Source organism: Peromyscus maniculatus, chromosome 15 (assembly GCF_049852395.1).
Source record: "Peromyscus maniculatus bairdii isolate BWxNUB_F1_BW_parent chromosome 15, HU_Pman_BW_mat_3.1, whole genome shotgun sequence".
Classification (NCBI taxonomy): Eukaryota; Metazoa; Chordata; class Mammalia; order Rodentia; family Cricetidae; genus Peromyscus; species Peromyscus maniculatus.
In genome coordinates, this window is record NC_134866.1 from 70,716,757 (window position 1) to 70,736,700 (window position 19,944).

At 44.8% G+C, this 19,944-nt stretch overlaps 1 protein-coding gene across 4 annotated transcripts in view; it reads right to left on the reverse strand.

Annotated features, from left to right (window-relative positions):
• Positions 1-6,197: 6,197 nt before the first annotated feature.
• The window catches only part of Msh3 (mutS homolog 3), a 171,909-nt gene continuing 158,162 nt past the window's right edge, over positions 6,198-19,944 (reverse strand). For all 4 annotated transcript variants that reach the window (XM_076552056.1, XM_006980483.4, XM_006980482.4 and 1 more), the window contains 4 exons: positions 17,585-17,771; positions 15,053-15,182; positions 9,618-9,789; positions 6,198-6,913 (listed from right to left, as the gene is read on the reverse strand). In XM_076552056.1, the coding sequence (XP_076408171.1) occupies positions 6,802-6,913; positions 9,618-9,789; positions 15,053-15,182; positions 17,585-17,771 (601 nt within the window). In that variant the 3' untranslated portion in view covers positions 6,198-6,801. The remainder of the gene's footprint in view (positions 6,914-9,617; positions 9,790-15,052; positions 15,183-17,584; positions 17,772-19,944) is intronic.

A 19,944-nucleotide genomic window follows, 5' to 3' on the forward strand; every position in this document is an offset into this window, starting at 1 on the left:
CTTCACAGCAATAGAACACTAAGACAGATTGTTAGCCAAGTTATATAAAGAATGCTTAAAACTCAACAATACAATAATAATCAGATAGAAAAATGAGCCAAAGACAAACATCTTAACAAAGATATGAAGCTGGTGAATAAACATAGGAAAAGATATTCCCTATCATATGTTATCAGGAAAGACAATGAAAAATAGTAACATGTCATATACATTATTAGAGTGGTTAAATCTGGAACACTTAGATGTTTAATGCAATCAAGGACGGAAGTATCATTTATTGTTGGTGCCCATGCAAAATGGCTCAGCTTTTTTCGAGGATGGGTTAGCAAATTCATGCAAAACTAAATATACTCTTACCACACAATCCAGATAGCTTACCCCTTGGTATTCACCCAGTGGAGTTTAAAAGTTGTGTCCACACAAAAACCTGTGTATAGATGTTTATAACAGCTTTGGTCACAGTTTTCAGAGCTTAGAAGCAGCCAAGACATTCTCCAGGAGCTGAATAAACTGTGATAGAGCTAGACAATGGAACACCACTCATCACCAGAAGGAATGGGTTGTCACACCAAAAAAAGAATGGAAAACAATGTAACAATGTTTCTATTGGCATATAGTCATTGGACAGGGAGGGATCTTAAACGCACATTACTAAGTGAAAAGGGCCAGTTTGAAAATGCTACATTTTCTGATTCCAACTATGTGGCATTTTGGAAACAGTAAAAACTATGGAGACAATGAAACATCAGAGGTTTCCAGGAATTTGAGGAGAGGGAAGGAGGGCAGAACAGGTAGAGTGTGGACTTTTAGGGCATTTAAAATGCTTTGTATGATACTATATGGTGAGAGGATGTTATTGTCCAACAGCAGTGTGTAACAGTGAACCCTAAAATAAGTCATGGCTTTGAGTGATACTGAGGTGTCAATGCAAATTCCTCAACTCTAACAAATGTATCAGAGTCAACACTGAGGAGGCTGAGGGGGCAGGAAAGGTATGGACACTTTGCTCCTCTACTAGATTTTCCCTAAATTTGAAATTGTCCTAAGAAATAATTTATTTAGGTGGTGGTGCATGCCTTTAATCCCAGCACTTGGGAGGCAGAGGCAGGTAGATCTCTGTGAGTTCAAGGCCAGCCTGGTCTACAGAGATCCAGGACAGCCAGGGCTACACAGAGAAACCCTGTCTCAAAAAAAAAAATGACATTCCTAGGGTTCCACACAAGACCTATTGAGGCAGAATCTTGGGGAGGGGTAGAGGAGGGAAATGCACACATTTTCTTGCAGACTAGATCATGGACTATGAAGGGAGAAGTGAGAAAAAGAAAGGAGAAAGAAAAAAGTGATAAAGAGGGATGCTGATAAAGATGGATGCTGATAAATATGATAGATGCTGATCAAGAGGGATGCTGATCAAACTGATGCTGATCAAGATAGATGCTGATGATCAAGACAGATGCTGATAAAGAGATAGATGATGATAAAAAATAGATGCTGTCTCCCAACCTCAAACATTCAGATCCAGTCAGGGTGGTATTCGACTGCATTTAAATCTTCTCAACTAACTCTGACAGAAGGTAGTAATCCCTACAGCCCATGGGGGCATCATGAAGTAAGATGGAGAAGGGGTGTTGAGAAAGAAATAAAGATCACACACAATACTCCAGATACTCTCCAGAAACATTACAGAGGATGGGCAGAAGGAGCATATGAGCTGAAAGAGAAGGAGAAGGCCTGTCGAATGCCATCTTCTGGACCAGACTCAGTGATTGCAGTCATCAGTTCACAGTAGTTACATTCACTTGCACAAGACTGGCCCTGTGAACCGCCAGTCACAGGTAGAGTAAGGTCTCGTAGGGTCCTAGCTCTCCCTGCTGAGTCCTCAGCTACTGACAGATGCTGGGAGAGATGGAGTCGTTGTCTTTAGCTGTGTGTTTACTGGTAATCCCATCAAGCTCCAGTGTAGCCCCGTGGTCACACAGAAGACCCTAGTAAACTCAGTGGGTCACCGATCAGTGCCTCACTCAGTCTTCAGCAGAAAAGTGTCTTCTTGTAGTAGACGGGAACTCACCAGAGACCCATGATGGGACAATGTGCAGAGAGGGAGAAACGTTGGAGCACTCAGTCCTTAGTGGGCTGTCTTCTACCAACTCCTCCCCTCAGGGCTCAGGGAGCTCTCCAGAAGAAGAGGCAGAAAGACTGTAAGAGCCAGAGGTGGTGGATGATGTCCAGGAAAGTCTTACAGACACGACAGGAGTGATGCACACGGAGACTGTGGCAGCACACACAAGATCTGGACAGGTTCAAGCCGGATGGGGAGTCTCACTCTAAGCACCCTTCAGGGCAGGCTCATGCTCAGGAGTAATTAGACAACAGAAAATGAACCCATGGTGTTTCTGTACACTGTCTAGTTTTGCTTTGTTTGGGCTTTGTTTTTTTTTTTTTTTTGGACGGGGGAGGGTCTTATTGGTCTTTTGTTTGTTTATCATAATTTCTATTTGTGTGTGTGTGCTTGTTATTTTGTTTTGTTTTAAAGAGAGAAAAAACGAAGTTGTGGAGGTAGGGAGGATCTGGGAAGAATGGGGGAGGGAGAAATGATCAAAATATAGTGTGTGTGTGTGTGTGTGTGTGTGTGTGTGTGTGTGTGTGTGTGTGTTAAAAAGCTCAGTGGTTACAACACAAAACTAAAAGACATTAATGTAGCAAAGTGAGAAGTGGGCTTTGACTGGGAAGGGAGGGAGATGAGAGGAGGCGGGTGAGAGAAACTAGAATGCGTGATCTACACATACACGAAACTGCCTGGGAGAAAATTATTAATAAAATAGATCTTGTGAATGTAAAAGGAGGGAGGGGAAGGGGGAGAGAGAGAGAGACATGTGCATATTAGAGAGAGAGGGGGGGGGGAATGAAATCTCCAAAGGCAATGAAGAGGAGCAAAGCATTAGAATAAAGACTAAACCACCAGAGAAAAGAATTCTCTCTCCCAAGCTGAACTATTTCTGCCTGAAGACAACTTCGCTGTGTGTCTCACGACATCAAGTAGGTGCGTATTGTTCACCATGATTTCACGGGAACAGGGTAGGTGACAAGTCATCTTTGGGATTTAGCTTTAAAGATGGATTAGGTAGTGAGGCCCAACAGCAATGAGCAAAGCTGCAGTTTCTAAGAACCACACATTTTCTAAGAGCCACACAGTTTCCAAGAGCCACAACAGTTTCTAAGAGCCACACGGTTTCTAAGAGCCACACAGTTTCCAAGAACCACACAGTTTCTAAGTGCTACACAGTTTCCAAGAGCCACACAGTTTCTAAGAGCCACACAGTTTCTAAGAACCACACAGTTTCTAAGAGCCACACAGTTTCTAAGAGACACACAGTTTCTAAGAGCCACACAGTTTCTAAGAGACACACAGTTTCCAAGAGCCACACAGTTTCTAAGTGCCACAATCCTCTGCAGAATGGGCCAAAGCAACTGGCAAGCTTTCATGAGGAACCTGAGTTCACCCAATGAGTAAGGGAAAAATGGACTTTTAAAGACAACATTTGAAATTTGTCACCAACTGTAACTGGGGCAACCTTACAATTTGCGATTCCAAACGGAGCAGTTCTGAATTAGGGAGGCTTTTAATAAATGTGACAGCCAAGCAGGTGGACGCCAGTATGTCTCAGGCAAGCCAGAGTGGTCATTTAAGTCCTATCCCTCCCACTTCCCTGGGGCAATAAAGCTAGCAGTCCTCATAAGCATGAGCAACAGTGGTCCAGAGAGGGACCACGGATGGCGCTAAGACACTCCATGCCCCCCGTGAGAAGCACCAAGCAGCATTTTTATAATTACATGGCACAGCAGTAATTACAATTGATCCTGGGACTCATCAAAGGTCAGCATTAATTGGCAGGCTGTATTGGATTCGATCTAGTCTCTCTCAGGAATTCCCATAGTAGGCAGTGTTGTACCAGCCCCACCCTCCATGACAGGCTCCAACCTGGACAAACTGTCAGATGGAAACACTTTGTCTTATCTTAAAATATGTCTCACGTCTGTAAGGATCTCAAGACATCAGGGAGTTTCTACCTTGATGACAAGGAGCATTCATATTGAGTTTCTGACCTGAAACTTTTTTATATTTTTTTCTACTTTAACGATATTTATTGGGATCTACAGTATGCCATGTTTTCTCCTCAGTATCAAAGCGGAGAAGAGATGGAACAAATTGTTGTAAATGTACAAGTCACTTGTAACCGTTGAGACTAACGCTTCATAAATCAGGGGATTCTGAACTACACCACTCTTTGCCACATACAAAGCCTGCTTCTAGAACTATTCCAGCAGCCAGAATGGGATCATCGAAATGTACACCACCCACTGAAGGGTTAAATAAAACATGGGTTTGAAACAGAATGATCCATGCTCCCTCAGTGAGGAGGAATGGCTGACTGGCCCGTGCTACGGCATGGATGGAGTCTGAAAACATCAGTCTGAGCGAAAGATAACAGACCCAGAAGAGCGTGTGTTGTGTAAGCCATTTAGATGAGGTGCCCAGAAGAGGCAAATCTTCAGAGGCAGAATGTGGATGAGAGGTGCTGGGGGGTTCTGGGGAGTGACTGTCAGTGGGACCCCACTTGGGGTGATGAGGACACACTGAAGCTGACAACAGCCACAGCTGTACGAGTTCAGGAGGAAAGTGTCCGTCGATCTGCACGCTCTCAGTGGGCGAGGTGGTGCTGTGTGCAGACAACAGTTGGTGAGGCCATTCAGTAGCACTGAGCAACCAAGCACATTCTTCATCACCACGGACCACTGTTGTGGCCACCGCAGGCAACAGTCTAGAAACAGAAATTAAACCACCTCCCTCAACTATGGAAAGGAAATTTAACTGAGCAGGAATACTGAATGAGGGGGAGAGAAAGAACACTTATGCAGGATGACATACTTAGAAACAAAAAGAGCACACGGATACGAGGAGCCAGATTGGAAGTGCTGTAAAAAACCCAGGGACACAGTTGGGTGTCCATCCCTTGAAACTTGCAGGGAGGTAGGGTGTCTGTGAATCTAAGAAGCCTCAAGTTTCAGCTCTAAGATGACACATGTGTCATCCTGGTTAACAGAGAGGTCAGCATCCCAAGGACCTTCCACAGTTGAAAATAAAAACAGCTGGGTGTGGCGGCACATACGTCTTTAAGTCCTAGAGCTCAGGAGGCAGGGGCAGGTGGGTCTCCTGAATTCAGGGTCAGCCTGGTCTACCTAGCGAATTCTAGGTCAGCAAGAGCTACATAGTGAGACCCTGTCTCAGAAAAAAAAAAAAAAGATGAGGGGTGGGCAATGGAGGGCAGGGGATGGGGGATGAGAACATAAGGGAATGGGATGGCTGAGCTGGAACAGGGATAGAGTGGGAAAGCAATGAAAGAGATACCATGATGGAGGGAGATATCATGGGGATAGAGAAACCTGGTGCTAGGGAAGTTACCAGGAATCCCCAAGGATGACCCCAGCTTGGACTCCTAGAAATAGTGGAGAGGGTGCCTGAACTGAACTGGCTTGTCCCAGAGATCAGATCACTGAATACCCTAACTGTCATCACAGAGCTTTTCTCCAATGACAGATGGAAGCAGAAATAGAGATCCACAGCCAAACACTAGGCTGAGCTCCAGGAGTCCAGTCAGAGAGAGAGAAGAGGGAGTCTATGAGCAAGTGTTTCAGGATCATGATGGGGAAACCTGCAGAGATGACCAAACCAAACTAGTGGGAACTCATGAAAGTTGGATCAATGTCTGTGGAGCCGGCATAGGACTGGGCTGGGCCCTCTGTATGGCGAGACAGTTGTGTAGCTTGATCTGCTTGCCCCACCCCCCTGGTGGTAGGATCAGATTCCATCTCTGGTGCGTGAGCTGGCTTTTTGAAGCCCACTGCCTATGATGGGACACCTTGTGCAGTCTTGAGGCAGGGGGAAGGGCTTGGACCTGCCTCTACTAGATGTGCCTCCCCATGGGAGTCCCTTGCCTTCTTGTGGAGGAGGGGGGAGTGGGGAGTAGGTTAGAAGGGGAGGCTGGGGGGCAGGAGATGGGAAGGGGGGATCTTTGACTGGTGTGTAAAATGAATGAAAAAATTTTTCTTAATTTAAAAAAATAGAAAGAAAAAGAAAAAGGAAAACATGATAACTGTCTAGTATCAGGAAATCAAAATTCAATAAGCCAAATACCAAATTTTGAGCAAGTATTCATTCCATAGTTTTTATTGAAATGAATGATTTACACCACAACCTTCAAGCTGTTTAAAATGATGACAACATTTAGCTCTTCAAATTTCATATGGCTTTTTCCTTCCTGTGCTCTGGCTCCGTGGTTCTACTTCTCATGAAAATGTTCATGGCCGTGGTGAACAAACAGCTGGCATTATACAATTCTGTAGTTCTCATAAAAGTGGGTTCCGATCAGATTACTCCGTTGCCAATTGTCTGAACGCAAGGAGAAGCGTTCGGCTCCCGCAACGGCGCAGCGCTGAGCGCTACCGCTCCAGGCTTCCCTTAGGAGATTCAGGTCTTTACACGGAGCTTGCTGCCCGGGAAAATTTCTGATTACCCAGTGAAGCTTTCACATTCCAAAGTGTGGGTTCTTCTAAAGGTGGGAAGGTGAGAGCTGGAAAAGCTCTCCCTTCACAGAGGAAGAAACTTGTTTCAACAGGAAGACCATGCTCATCATAGGTGTTCACGTCACAAAGATGAGCTGTGACCAGAAAGTTCTTTCGTACTGTTTGCAGCTTCAGTTCTCCAATTTTTGCTTTAATAAAAAAAAGGAGTTTTCTTTCATTTTAGTGTGGGAGAGAAGTCTGTACGCCCTCTGTCCCCAGCTCCTCTGTCCACGTGTGCAGGACCTTCACATCATGTGTCATCCACACATCTGCAAAGCACTTGAGCCTTTTCCTGGAGAAAAATAAAGAATTAGTTAGTTGGGAGTGGGATTCATGGGGGAGGGTGTCTCACAGGAGCAACAGAAAGCCTACTCGGTTGGGACAGAAAGGGCTCTGTGGACAGGACGCTATGACAGTGTCCGCAACTCCAGGGCTACAGCGGCATCAAAGATCGAGGTTATTGGTCACCATGACTGTCTTCCTGCTGCCTTCTAAAATCCTGCCTGCAGGGAGGGGCCTACGACTTCTTAGAGGCTGGTCTCCAAAGACAAAATATTCCTATTTATATTTATATAAATATAAATTTATAATAGGATAAAAAGTGAAACTAATTTAATCACATAAAGCTGGGAAACCAAAGGTCCAAACAGCAGCAGCCCACCGAGTGAGCAGCAGAGCGGTAATCCAGTTAGCGATTACTCAGGGCTGGAGTAAGAGTTCCAACTACCGCCTCATGTCTAATGAGCTTGGTGGTCCTGGGTCAGCTCCTTGCTGAGACCTGGTCGCGGCACACAAGGCTGTCATGAGGATTAGGTGTGTCAATGTGGGTAAGTCAGTTGGCACAGTGCCCAGGAAGCTACAGGTCACTGTATGTATGTGGTGAGTATGCAATTAATCCTTAACTACTGTAGCACATCCACACCTACCCCACAAGAGTCAGCTTTCTTTGGATCTGACCAAAAGAACTGATGGAAAAGTGTTTATAATCCACAAGGAAAGTGCGTACAGCATTCTGACAAACCACAAAATAGTCCATCTTCAAAAAATTGGGGAAGTATTTACTTTATATGTATGAGTGTTTTGCTGGCTTGTGTGTTTATGTACCATGTGCATGGTTAGTGTTCATAGAGGCCAGAAGAGAGGGTCAGATCCCTTGGCACTGGAGTTACAGATGGTTGTGAGCTGCCATGTAGGTGCTGGGAATCGAACCTGGGTCCTCTGAAAGAGCAGCCAGTGCTGAACCACCTCTCTCCAGATCTGAAATATCCCATCTTAATGTAATGTCTCACCTTATAAAGATAACTCTGTAGATTTAAAAATGTCACATATTAGTTGGAAAAATGAATGTCTATAATAATCTGTGAACTTTCTAATTTTCTTGATTTAGCTTTTGAGGCTACAGTAATAACAAGTATGAACTATTTTATTGCCAGCTTGTATATGTGTCCTTTGAGGCAGGGTTTCACTATATAGCCCTGACTAGCCTGGAACTCACTATGTAGTCCAGGCTAGCCTTTAACTCACAGAGATCCACCTGCCTCTGCCTCCAGAGTGCTGGGGTTAAATGGGTGTGCCACCATACCCGGTATAATCTTTTGAGGTAGAGGTTTGTTCTTATTTCTTCCAGGAAAAGATGATCGGATGATAAGAAAGACTATGTTTATCTTTGAACTTTGCAGAAGGCTAAGGTTTAGATTTTGAGCTCCCATTGATAAACTTATCAGGAAATTTTTTTATATTAATTTGTCTTATAACAGAAATAGGCCCTTGCTTCTGGTGTGACATTGCAGAAGTGATCTAGAAGACTGTGCCAACTCAAGCTAACTGTTCCCTAACTGTTTAAGAGAGAATAGGCTGTGACTTGCATTTGTTCCCAGAATGCTTTCCTCATGGTCTCTCCCCTCAGGTATACCCTAGGAGTATATTAATTAAGATTAGCTTATGAACACGCTACACACTGACTAGCTATCAAGGGTGGAAAGCATTCACATAAACCGTGGAGGTGAGGAGAGTGCAGAGAGAGAAACCAGATTACAACTGTCATACTCAAAACAGAAATAAGTGCATGTAGATAATATGATCTCATGGCTACACACTACAATTTTCACTCATATCCTGACAGAATTCTGCCCCCGCCAGATTCATTTATTCACTTTTATTTATATGTAAAGATGTGTGGATGTGTGTCTGCATGTGTTTAGATGCACCATGCCTGTGGAGGTGCTCACTGAGGCCAGAAGCACTGGATCCCCTGAGACTGGAGTTACAGACAGTTGTGAGCATCTTATGTAGGTGCTGGGACTGAACTCGGGTCCCTGGAAGAGCAACAAGCACTCTTAACTGCTGAGGCAGGTCACCACGCCCCATGTCCTGACAAAATTCTTTGAATTTCTTTCATTACATTTGTTTACTTAGGGGGTGGGGACATGCCCCAGAGTACACGGGGAGGTTAGAGGACAACTTGAGGTGGGGAGAGAGGTTCTCTTTCCACCATGTGGGTCCCAGGGATCAAATTCAGGCTGTCAGGTCTGGTGGCAACCTTTACCCACAGAGGCACTTGTATCAGTCTATGACAGAATTCTGAATTCTGAAAGCTGTTTATTCCTGCAGAGGCACTGTGTGAGTAAGATAAGCCCTGTGCGGGCCCCAAGTGCTGATGCTAACCTCAGTAACTTTTTAAATAACTGCAGTTCCTCGGCAGCTAAGGTATTGGCTCACACCAAGATAATTCTGTAGGAAAAACAAGACCAGAAAGGATTGTTTGCCACCTAATGAAGACCCGACACAAACACAGGCTGAATTCTTCTGAGCTCCGTCCAAAGCTGCTTGCCTCCGGCCATAAGGAAAGCCTGCCGAAGAGGCTCTATCTACAGTGGTCCTTCACTCCAAACCCTAGAGAGCTGCCCATGGTCATTTACACGACCACCCTCTTCCTTGGACAGCTGAGAAGGTGCCACTAGGAAGCAAAACAAAAAACAAATCAAGGACATTCCAACCTTCTCAGGTTGACTAAGCCTTCCAGCTCTTTGGACTTCTGAGCGGCTTTCTTCAAGATTTCTCCAGGCACATCCGCTAGCTTCGCCACATTCAGGCCGTAACTCCTCGCTGCAATTCCTCGGGTTATCTGATAGAGGAATGTGACAGAGTCTGGCACCTGCTCCGAGTCACCTGTCAGGTGAAGAGGAAGGAAAAGGAACGATCAAAACTGCATCCGGCAGGCAGGTCAAGTGGACGGCGAAAGAAGATACAAGCTCCCACAACTGGCTTCTGTCAAAGCTCCCAACCTGAACACAGTTCCCAGCCACCTGTAGCCTGTCTGATTGATTTAGGAAAAAGATAAAGTTATGAAAATGATTATGCATTTAGGGGGCTTGGCTCACTTAAAGTAGTCTTGAATAATGGGTGGCTATGAAATCTGAACTGAGCTCCTGTATTAAAGGAGAACGGTTCAGGCACATGCGCAGTAGGACATGATGTGTCCCGTGGTTCAAGTAGCAGGGACGTTCTGGGTAGAGGAGCTGTGCACACTGGAGTAGGTGCCGCTGCTCAGCGCCTCTCGGGATGAAGGCTCATTTTCACAGCTGTTGGGAAGGCTGTTGGCCTGAAGTCATTAGCTGGTGTTCATGTCCCATGTCATTACCTCCTCTTGAGTGTGGGATGGACCCAGTGACTCACTTCTAATGGACAAAATATGGCACTGCAGAGGGCAGGCTGGAGAACATTGCATCCTCCATCTTAGGCACGCTTCCTTTCTTGCTTGCTCTGAGGAAAGCCAGCTGCCATGTGGTGGGCTGACCCATGAAAAGGCCCACATGGAAACCTGTCACTCAAGAGTCAGTGAAGGACTATGGCTTGCCAACACCAAGCTGACGCCATACCCTGAGGCCTGGACAAAGCTGTGGGAGGGGTCGGGCAGCAGGTTTGCCTGGCTGACCCATGAACTGACTGCCTTCCAGTCAAAGCTCTCAGAGGTGCTCAGCCAAGTTCCCCTAGGTGTCAGACACACAGGAATGATAGACAAGTTTTATCTTAAGCTGATGTATTGAGATAGCAAGCTGCTGAACATTTTTTTTTTTGAAATTACTGTAAGCTAACAGTGATAAATAATAAAGGATATAGAGGTCTCGCCCTCTTTAATTTCCAGTTGAGGTAATTCTGAAGGACCATTCCAGCCTCCAAACTCTTACACACACACACACACACACACACACACACACACACACACACACACACACACGAATTTGAAACTTTAAAGACCTAGGAAAGCTCAGATACAGAGCTCCATAGCTCTTTCAGAACCTAAAGCACTACAGGACCCCACAGCTTTAAAACAAAAACTCACCATCGAGTCACATCTGGTCCTAGATGGGCCAGATCTTCATGGTTTCTGTGACCCTAGCACATGCTGTAAATTCACCAAGAGCCTTGGCTTCTCTGTCAAGTGGGTATGCTTTGATAATCAGTTACCGACGACAAAAGCCAAGAGACCGAACACAAAAGTAAAAGGAGACAATAGAATTCACCTCCGATGAGAATCCAGTAGCAGAAAAGAATAGCTTTCTCGGGGTGTTTGCTACAAGGAGGAGGTGAGAAGAATGCCGCAGACGTTATTACCAAGCACTAAGAATACCTTCTACCTCCAAATGAAAGAGGGACACAAAGAAGGGTGATGAGTGGGTGAGCGCGGATTAGGGAAGGTCGGAGTCTGCAAACGCCAATAGCTTTTTGTTTCTCTTCCATGAGCACAAGATGAAGAGGCAAGTGAACAGCAGTAGCCATCAAAAATGCAAACCTTAAGACAAAAAATAGTCCTGGCTCTTTCCAGGCTAATCTAGCTTCCATGCTGGTCTTTCTTGAGCAAGACAAAATTCATTCATCTGTCTGTCCTCCCATCTGTCCAAGCATGCTGCTGGCCAGCATTTTCCAAAGACAGCCTGGTATGTAGTGCAACCCTCCTTTCTTAGAAATGGGTTTGTGGATACATTTTCCAAGAGTTGGTATTTTTTTCCCTTTGCATATAATATATAGCATATGTCGGAGCTACATATGATATACAGATACGTATATGCTATATATAAACAGTAGGGATGGCTGAAACAATGGTTCTGTTTATCCTTTTTATTTTTTAAGACAGGCTTCACTGTATTACCTGGGTCACCACAAACTTTGGGTTCAAGTGATCCTGTGCCTCAGCCTCCTCAGGACCTGAGACTATACATCCATATCTTCTTTGTGCATGTTTTCTACAATGCTTTTTAAGCATAATATAGCTATACACTACAGTTTAATTACATAATGTATTATAATACCCTGAACCTTGAACACATTATTATCATATGTTAGTACAAACAGTGGCTGAACCTAACCTAAAGTGGTCTCCACTTTAGGGTTGTTCTCATGCCTTCAAGGTAAAGAACATGATCACTCTTCCCAGGGGTCTCTTTTTGTTGTTAGATTTTGCCTCAAGCCTGTACCTTCTTGGTGGGCGGTATGCATGTGTGCATGTCTATGAGGGAGATATGGAGGCAGAAGGAGGCAGGTGGGAGGAGACAGGAATAAAAACAGCCCATTGTTCTAGATCCTCACCACAAAGGTTCTCAGTGAGTTCTTCTCTTGCAAGCTACACCTCTTTCTTAGGGATATTTTGAAAACTAATCACTGTCAGAGTCTATGAATATAATAATCCATGTTTCTATTATAAAGAAAATTAGCAAAACCTATTTTAAGGCCAAACTTCTCAGTGAGAATGATATTAAAGAGATGTGTTCTGATCAAATAATTTCCAAGTTGTTTTTCTTTCTTTACACTTATTCCTTTTGCTGTGAGGACAGTGCATGCATGGCCCAGAGGGTGTGCTTGCCAGAGGACAACTTTGGGAAGTCAGGTCTTCCCTCCCCAGTGTGGGTTTCGGAGATGAGCTCAGCATCAGCTTGGCAGCAAGGGCATTTATCCCCCGAGTTCATCAAGTTCACGCAGCAGGCCTGATCAAGTCACTTCTGAACTTGCCTCTTTTGATAGCTGTATACAAGTTTAGAGATGGATACAATGAGACAATTGTCTTCTTATCCCTTGACAGAGGGTCTCATGTAGTCCAAGCTGGCCTTGAACTGACCAAGTAGCTAAGGATGACCTTAAATGATCTTCATGCTTCCACCTCCAAAGAACCAGGGTATAGGCATGCAATACAACAGCTAGTTTTGTCTAGGCCTTTACAATTGCTCTCCTGGCTTCTGATCCATTACTTCGGCTACCGCACACCCCTTGAAACGCAGGCCTTGAACAGTTTACCTTGTTGTTTCATTGATAGTACTGGTCTACCCAAAATATATTGCATTTTTAAGGAAACTTTTGTATTAAAAGGAATTGACTTCCTGTCCATTTAATCAGGGCAATCTCCTCACACTCAGTTCTAAAAGTGGATCCTGATTAATTTTGAGACAAAGTTATTTCTGCCATTCTCATTTAGAGGCAATTCAATTCTGACAATGAGATTGGAATGGCCCTGAGATGCTAGAAGGCACCTGAAAAGAAGTTGCCTTGCTCCTAAGACAGTTACAAGAAGGAGCAGAGACATAGGTCAGTGGCAGAGAGCAAGCTCAGCATAACACAGCCTGGTTCAACAACACCCAGCACCAAAAGGGAGGCAAGAAAAACATGGAAAAGTCTCCTAAATGCTAGCTCCTCCTCTAGCGCTGGGCACTGTCAAGCATCCAGTGTGTGATATCTGAAAGACCTATAGCCATCTTCCCCCTGGCCTGCGACGGGGTCGGCAGGGCAGGGAGACAGCCAGGAGAGCTGCAGGAGCTGGGGCCGCACTGAGGTGTCACACTGGACAGCCTCGCTGTGGATCCAGTGATCCAGTGCTTTGTTAGCGGAGATCACACACTTAGGGAAGGAGAAGAACTCCTGGGGACCGCAAAGACAGCCTCAGGACAGCAGACGTGCAGCTGGCCTGGGCAGCAACCAGTTCCCAGGAGAAGAATGGCAAAGGGCTCCGGCAGGAAGGACCCCAGTGGGAACAGCAGGTTCCGTGACGCTGGCGACGCTCAGAGAGGCCTTTTTCAGAGCTATCAGAGGGCCAAGGGGGCTCGGCTACTGACTCACAGCGAATGACAAAATGCAAAACTAAAAATCAAGCCGACTTGGTTCTTAGCACCCAGAAGTAGTTGTGAAGGGTGATGACAGGTGGGGGGGGGGCACGGATGGATGGACAGAAGGGCCGCTAATAGAAGGTGCCAAGGACGGGAACTGTGCACATCATTCAGAAGCATGAGAGGAAACAGGACACAGTACAAGTCTGTCTCGTGCCCGGGATGAGGAAGGGCCTGGAGTGAAGAGATGGAAGCTTGTGAGCGGCGTTCAAGTCTAAGAATTATCGCCACAGATAAAATCAATATAATAAAATGCCAGATGCTCCAGAGCACAGGATTCTGTGCTGGGTTGGCAGGGAGGTTGCAAGCCCTTAGAAGCAGCTCTCAGGCCCTCCCCGCTGAAGAACTCGACTTTGTTTTGCAAGCCATTTTCTGTGGCACCGGATGCAGATTAATAAGAAGCAAGACGTCTTCGTGAGAGAATTTATGAAGTGTTTTTCAGGGCTCAGGGATTGCTTACCATTACATTTATCTTAGGTCCAGTACTTTGTTTTATTTGGGCCATCTGCCTGGTTTCTTTTTAAGTTCTGTCTTTACTACTTTTTCAAACTTAAATTTGGACTCTGGAGTGTCTTGGATAATGGATTTTTTCATTACAGCATACCAACTGTGCAAACTACCACAGGCTGGTAGCTTTAAAAAACGACTACTGGGCGGGAGGTGGGGGTTCTTCTAAAGCTTACTAGGTTACTTATGGCACATGCATTTATCCCTGTTGGCTAGTGATGCTCTTTCTCAGGGAAGGATCTCGTCCTCTGACGGAAGCAGTACTGGAGAAGCTAGGGAAGCAGGACCCAGAAACCAAAAACGTGGCCGCCATGGGCAGGCTACTTCTCCCGAGATTCACTTTTATTACACTAAGACACAACTCAGCTCCACTCTAGGACATGACCTGTAGTAAGTATGTTAGATGATCTGGGGGAGGTGGCGAACATTTTAAAGGTGACTGAAAGTCCTCTGCACTCGACTATCTTATCCTAGGATGAGAACTGAGGAAAAACGTGTGGGACTAAGAGGAACTTCTGCTTTGGGAAAAAGGGTCGCCATTTAAACAGATGAGGCAAGAACAGAGAAGGACTTTGAGTCAGCAAACAAACAAATGTACATGCTTCGTGACTCAAGGCTTACAGCAAACGAATTTGCCAAATGTTTTCTAGGATGGATGATCACAGCTTGCATTATTAATAAGCAATGAGCTCATATTCCTATAAGCTTGGAGTTACCGAGCTGAATGTCAGGACTATTCATTCACCTTGTTGCTCCTGCAAGGGGTTGCCTACCTGACTCCTGCTGGCTCTCATCCTCATTGACCAAGAATCCCATGTGGTAATTCCCCACCTGCTCCGGGTAACATTTTTCTAGTTCACAAACTGGTGGATAGTGGGTGACGAACAGGGTTAAGGATTTCACCTAAAACAGTAAGACATATAGTGTTGTTTTAATGAAAACATCTCAACTTTAAAAATCCAAATCTTCATAAAAGCTGCAAGAAAAGAACAAAAACCACCATATACTCTTGGTTTAGACAACCAGTTAATACTCTGCCACATTCCTTTCCTTCCTTCATTCCATGCAGACAGACAGATAGACAGACAGACAGACACACACACACACACACACACACACACACACACACGCACACATACATGCACACACACACATGCACACACACACATACACACACATACACAGACACACATATACACATGCATACACACGTACACACATACACAGACACATGAACACACACGCACAAGCACACTCACACACGCATACATGTACACGCACACGCTTTCCTGAGTCTTCTTTCCCTCCTCCAGTACTGATGACTGAACCCAGAGGGCTTTCACACACTAGGCGAGTGTTCTGCTACTGAGCTACATCTTTAGCTCTAACCATTTGAGAATTGAGTTGCAGATAGTGTCCCTAAATATTTAAGAATCTATATTCTAAGAACAAAATCCTATACGACCAGAATAAAATTTATATACAAGAAATTAATTATCATAGAATACGACTCATATGTTTTAATATCCTTTTTTTTTTTTAGTCTTTTATGGCATTAACACTGTGGTTAACATAGAAGTCAACTGCTTTCCTATATACCAGAAGTTAAAAAGTAGAATTTGAAATTAATAGAAACACTAAGCATCACTTATACAAGCACTACTCAAATTAAATACTTGGGCATAAATGTAACAAGCATATTTTAGAATGCACCCAACAAGAACTGTGTAACTCTAAGGAAAGACATCAACGAGACGCTAACCACAGAGCAGCCAGGCCAGGCTGCTGCTCAGGAAGAGTCAATGCTGTCAGAGGGTAGTTCTTCCCAACCATGAGGTCAGGCCGTGAGCATTCCTGTCCTCTCCGGGTCTCTTGACTGCCTTCCTTGGAGGGTATATCTGTCGAAGACACCCAGTAGGCCCAGGGAAAGAATGGAAGGCCCAGGCAACCACCAGCACCAAGCTGGGAACCTTATGTGTGAGCCAGGACATCACTGGGGATCCTGCAGTTCTTGTCCAGCTTTCAGATGCCAGCTGCTCCCACTGGCAGCCTCACCGCAGCTACAGCAAAGGCTGAATCAACCTCCCCCCCGCCCCCCCGCCACCATGCCACTACTGAACCCTGGGTGAACAATGACATTCATTTATTAGCAGTCCTAACATTGACACAGTCTAACACAGCAGAAATTATGAACTTGATCTCAGGGGTGGCAGACTCAGTTCTGTCCCAGCTTCCTCCTGAAGGTTAAGCAGATGTTAAAATGTGTTGGTGGTACAAATGGACTTTACCAAATGTAACAAAATGCATCTTTTTTCAAATAAGGATTTTTTTTTTTTTTTTTTTTTTTTTTTTTTTGGTTTTTCGAGACAGGGATTCTCTGTATAACTTTGGAGCCTGTCCTGGATCTCCCTCCGTAGCCCAGGCTGGCCTCGAACTCACAGAGATCCGGCTGCCTCTGCCTCCCGAGTGCTGGGACTAAAGGTATGCGCCACCACCACCCAGCTCAAACAAGGATTTTTAAAGAAAAATGACAAGTACTCATTTTAAAGGAAGAAACCATGTTAACATTATGTGTATTATCTAAATAAACGTTGGAACAAAACCCCAGAACTTCTCCTGGCTATTTAATTCAGTGACGAAGGCAGTGAGGTGCGAGCCACACGGTACAAAGCTGGGTGTGGGGTGAGAGCGTGCCCTCTCATTCCTGGGGAGGCGGAAACAGGAGGCTCTCTGGGGCTCTGGCTTGCAAGCCTGGCTTATTAGGTCCCGGGTGAGAGCCTGTCTCAAAACGCAAGGTGGGCAGCTTTTGTGGAACAACACCCGAGGCTGACCTCAGCTCCCACACGCATGTGTACCCATGTGCACCCCACAAATGTGCACACTCCTTGCTCATACACATACACAAGGGGGAGGGGCACGCAGGTATTAATAAAGGCATTACGACCAGAGTTATACAGTAACCATGAGGACACATTTCAGGTCTCACCACAGAAAGTGAGGCGATAGACTTATTAAGGAGCTTAGTTCAATTATCTCACATTTAAATGGATGTTGTTATAACATGCCAACTTAAAATAATATTAGTTCATAGAAACTGTCAAGGGGGCTGGAGAGATGGCTCGGCGGTTAAGAGCCACTGGCTGCTCTTCCAGAGGTCCTGAGTTCAATTCCCAGCAACCACATGGTGGCTCACAACCATCTGTAATGAGATCTGGCGCCCTCTTCTGGCCTGCAGACAGAACACTGTATACATAATAAATCTTTTAAAAAGAAAACCAAACTGTCAAGGTGTGGTGGCTGCTTACGTCTCTGATAAAATGCTCCAGCGTAGCATAGGCGATGGCGATGCCATCGTGGGTGCTTGTCCCTCTTCCCAGCTCGTCCAGGATAACCAGGGACTGGGGTGTCGCTTTCCGGATGATTTCCGCTGTGTCCGTGAGTTCTTCCATGAAAGTGCTCCGACCTTGGTATATATTGTCTGCAGCACCCATCCTACAAGCAAGGTCAGAACACGTGATTTTCCCGAGTCTACTTCCTTGGAGGCCAAATATTGCTTTATGGACAATAAATGTATGGTGTGTGTGTAACAGTAATTGAAATTATATTAAATAAAACATACATTGGATACAAAGAATGTCTAACACCACCAAATTCAACCCTGAAAGAACATTCTAGACAGAACTCTGGAAAAGTAGGCAGTTTCACCTGCTTTTGTCCTCAAAATTCCAAACCCACACCTTGGTGTTCCCAGGACAAAACAACACTTCTCTATGTCACTACGCTTAAAAATCTATTAGCGGTAGGACTTGTACAATTTGGGAAGTTTTCCAGCATTTTCTTATGCAAAATCCAGGGTAATTAAAAAGTCAATTACTATATACAAAATAATTCATTTCCACACAATGAAACTTTTGTCCTAGAACTAACTTACGGATGTTTAAGGGCCTTGGAGAGCAACTCATAGAGGTTCCCAAGTAAACACATCTCCAAGATGTCAGAGTCCGAAACTCTCAAGACTGTCTGTCCTTCCATGAAGCAGTCTCCTGGAGCTTTGAGTATACAGCTATGCACTGTGCACGACTCAGGAAAGGCTCCAGCACAGGTATTTCCTTAACTCACATAACCACAGGTCCCTGAAACTTCTTCCAGAGCACTGGTGGCAGCCAACATTCTGTCACATTTACTTGGGAAAACATTTAGTCACAAAAGGAACCTGAAAGCTGAGAAAGAGTAACTGGGTAATAGAATAAGGGCTTGCAACTAATTAGAAAGCCCAGAATTCAGGCTTGAAGTTCACACCTGGCGTCGCAGAAGGCTAGTAACTGCTGTCTCTGCGAACCCCCCTATCAACATGAACGTGGTTCTGCATCACCCTTCACAAACCAGGCACACACTTCACACCCGACCTGCCGCAGCAGCACTCCAGTGGAGCCTGTACTCTGCACAAATTCATGAGCACACTGAGTCATGGCAGCAGGGCTGGAGCAGGCAACCGCAAGGGAGATGAACCCTGATGCCCACGGTGGGTGCCGCTCCAGTTGTAACAGTAGTGAGTGGCATTGGAAAACAAAGTGCCGTCAGTTTTATCCATTTTAAAATCAATACACAGAAAACATCATCTGAAAGGCTGCTAACTGAGCAACACTCCAGCCACGTTTTCAAAGTTCATACGCTGTTATTTACCTCAATTTTGCAATGATTACTGTTACAATTCGGATTTTAAATGTTTCCCAAAGGCCACCTGTTGAGGGCTTCATCACTAGACTGTGCTACTATTGTGAAATAGTGAGACTTTTATGGGCTGAATCCACATTGAAGAGAAATGAGAAATAAGGGCTGACAAACATCATAGGAAAAATGGGTACTAATACAACTTCCTGAGGATCATTAATACCTGTGGTGTTCTAAGTGAGAGTGAGAAGAAAGACTTAAACCAAAGTTCCTTAAAAAGAAACAACAGCAAACCACAAAAGCCCTGGAAACGAAAAATAAAATCGAGATCACAGAAACATGAGATGCTGTGGAAGACCACAACGCTGACCGGGAAGATGAAGCCAGAGAAACCTCCAAGGATGTAAACAGACAAGCCAAGGAGTGAGAAGACCACACGGTGGCCTGAAGCCTGGGTGTGTAGACAAGCACAGAGCGCACACACAGGGAACTACGCCACCAGGTGAAGGGGGCTTTCTAGGGCAAGAGAAAGCTCGCTTTGAGCAGACAGTCCCACTAAATACTGACTATGATTGGTTTACATTTGGTGCAATCTTGTGACAGGATTTTAAGAAAATCCTAAACATTTCAAAGAAAAATCTCACTGGGAACAAAGGGAAGAGACAGACTGTGACTTTCATCCACTATGAAATCCATGTTGGAAGAGCAGGGACAATGCCTTGAGATTTCAAATCTGGATGTTCATTTTATCAAAACTTACAAAATAGATGTAAAGGAAAATTAGGCTATTTTAGACTTTCTAGAACTTGGAATATTGGCTACTATGTTGCTTACACAAGAAAAGTACTTGAGACAGATAAGAAAAGAGAAAATAGTATTTAAGAAAAAGAATAAGGAATCATAGCAACTGAGAGGAATAAAAAGGCCAGAAAAAAATAAGAAGCACTTTAGATTGGGATGCGTAGAAGATTCCCTTCGACAGACAAAGTTTGTA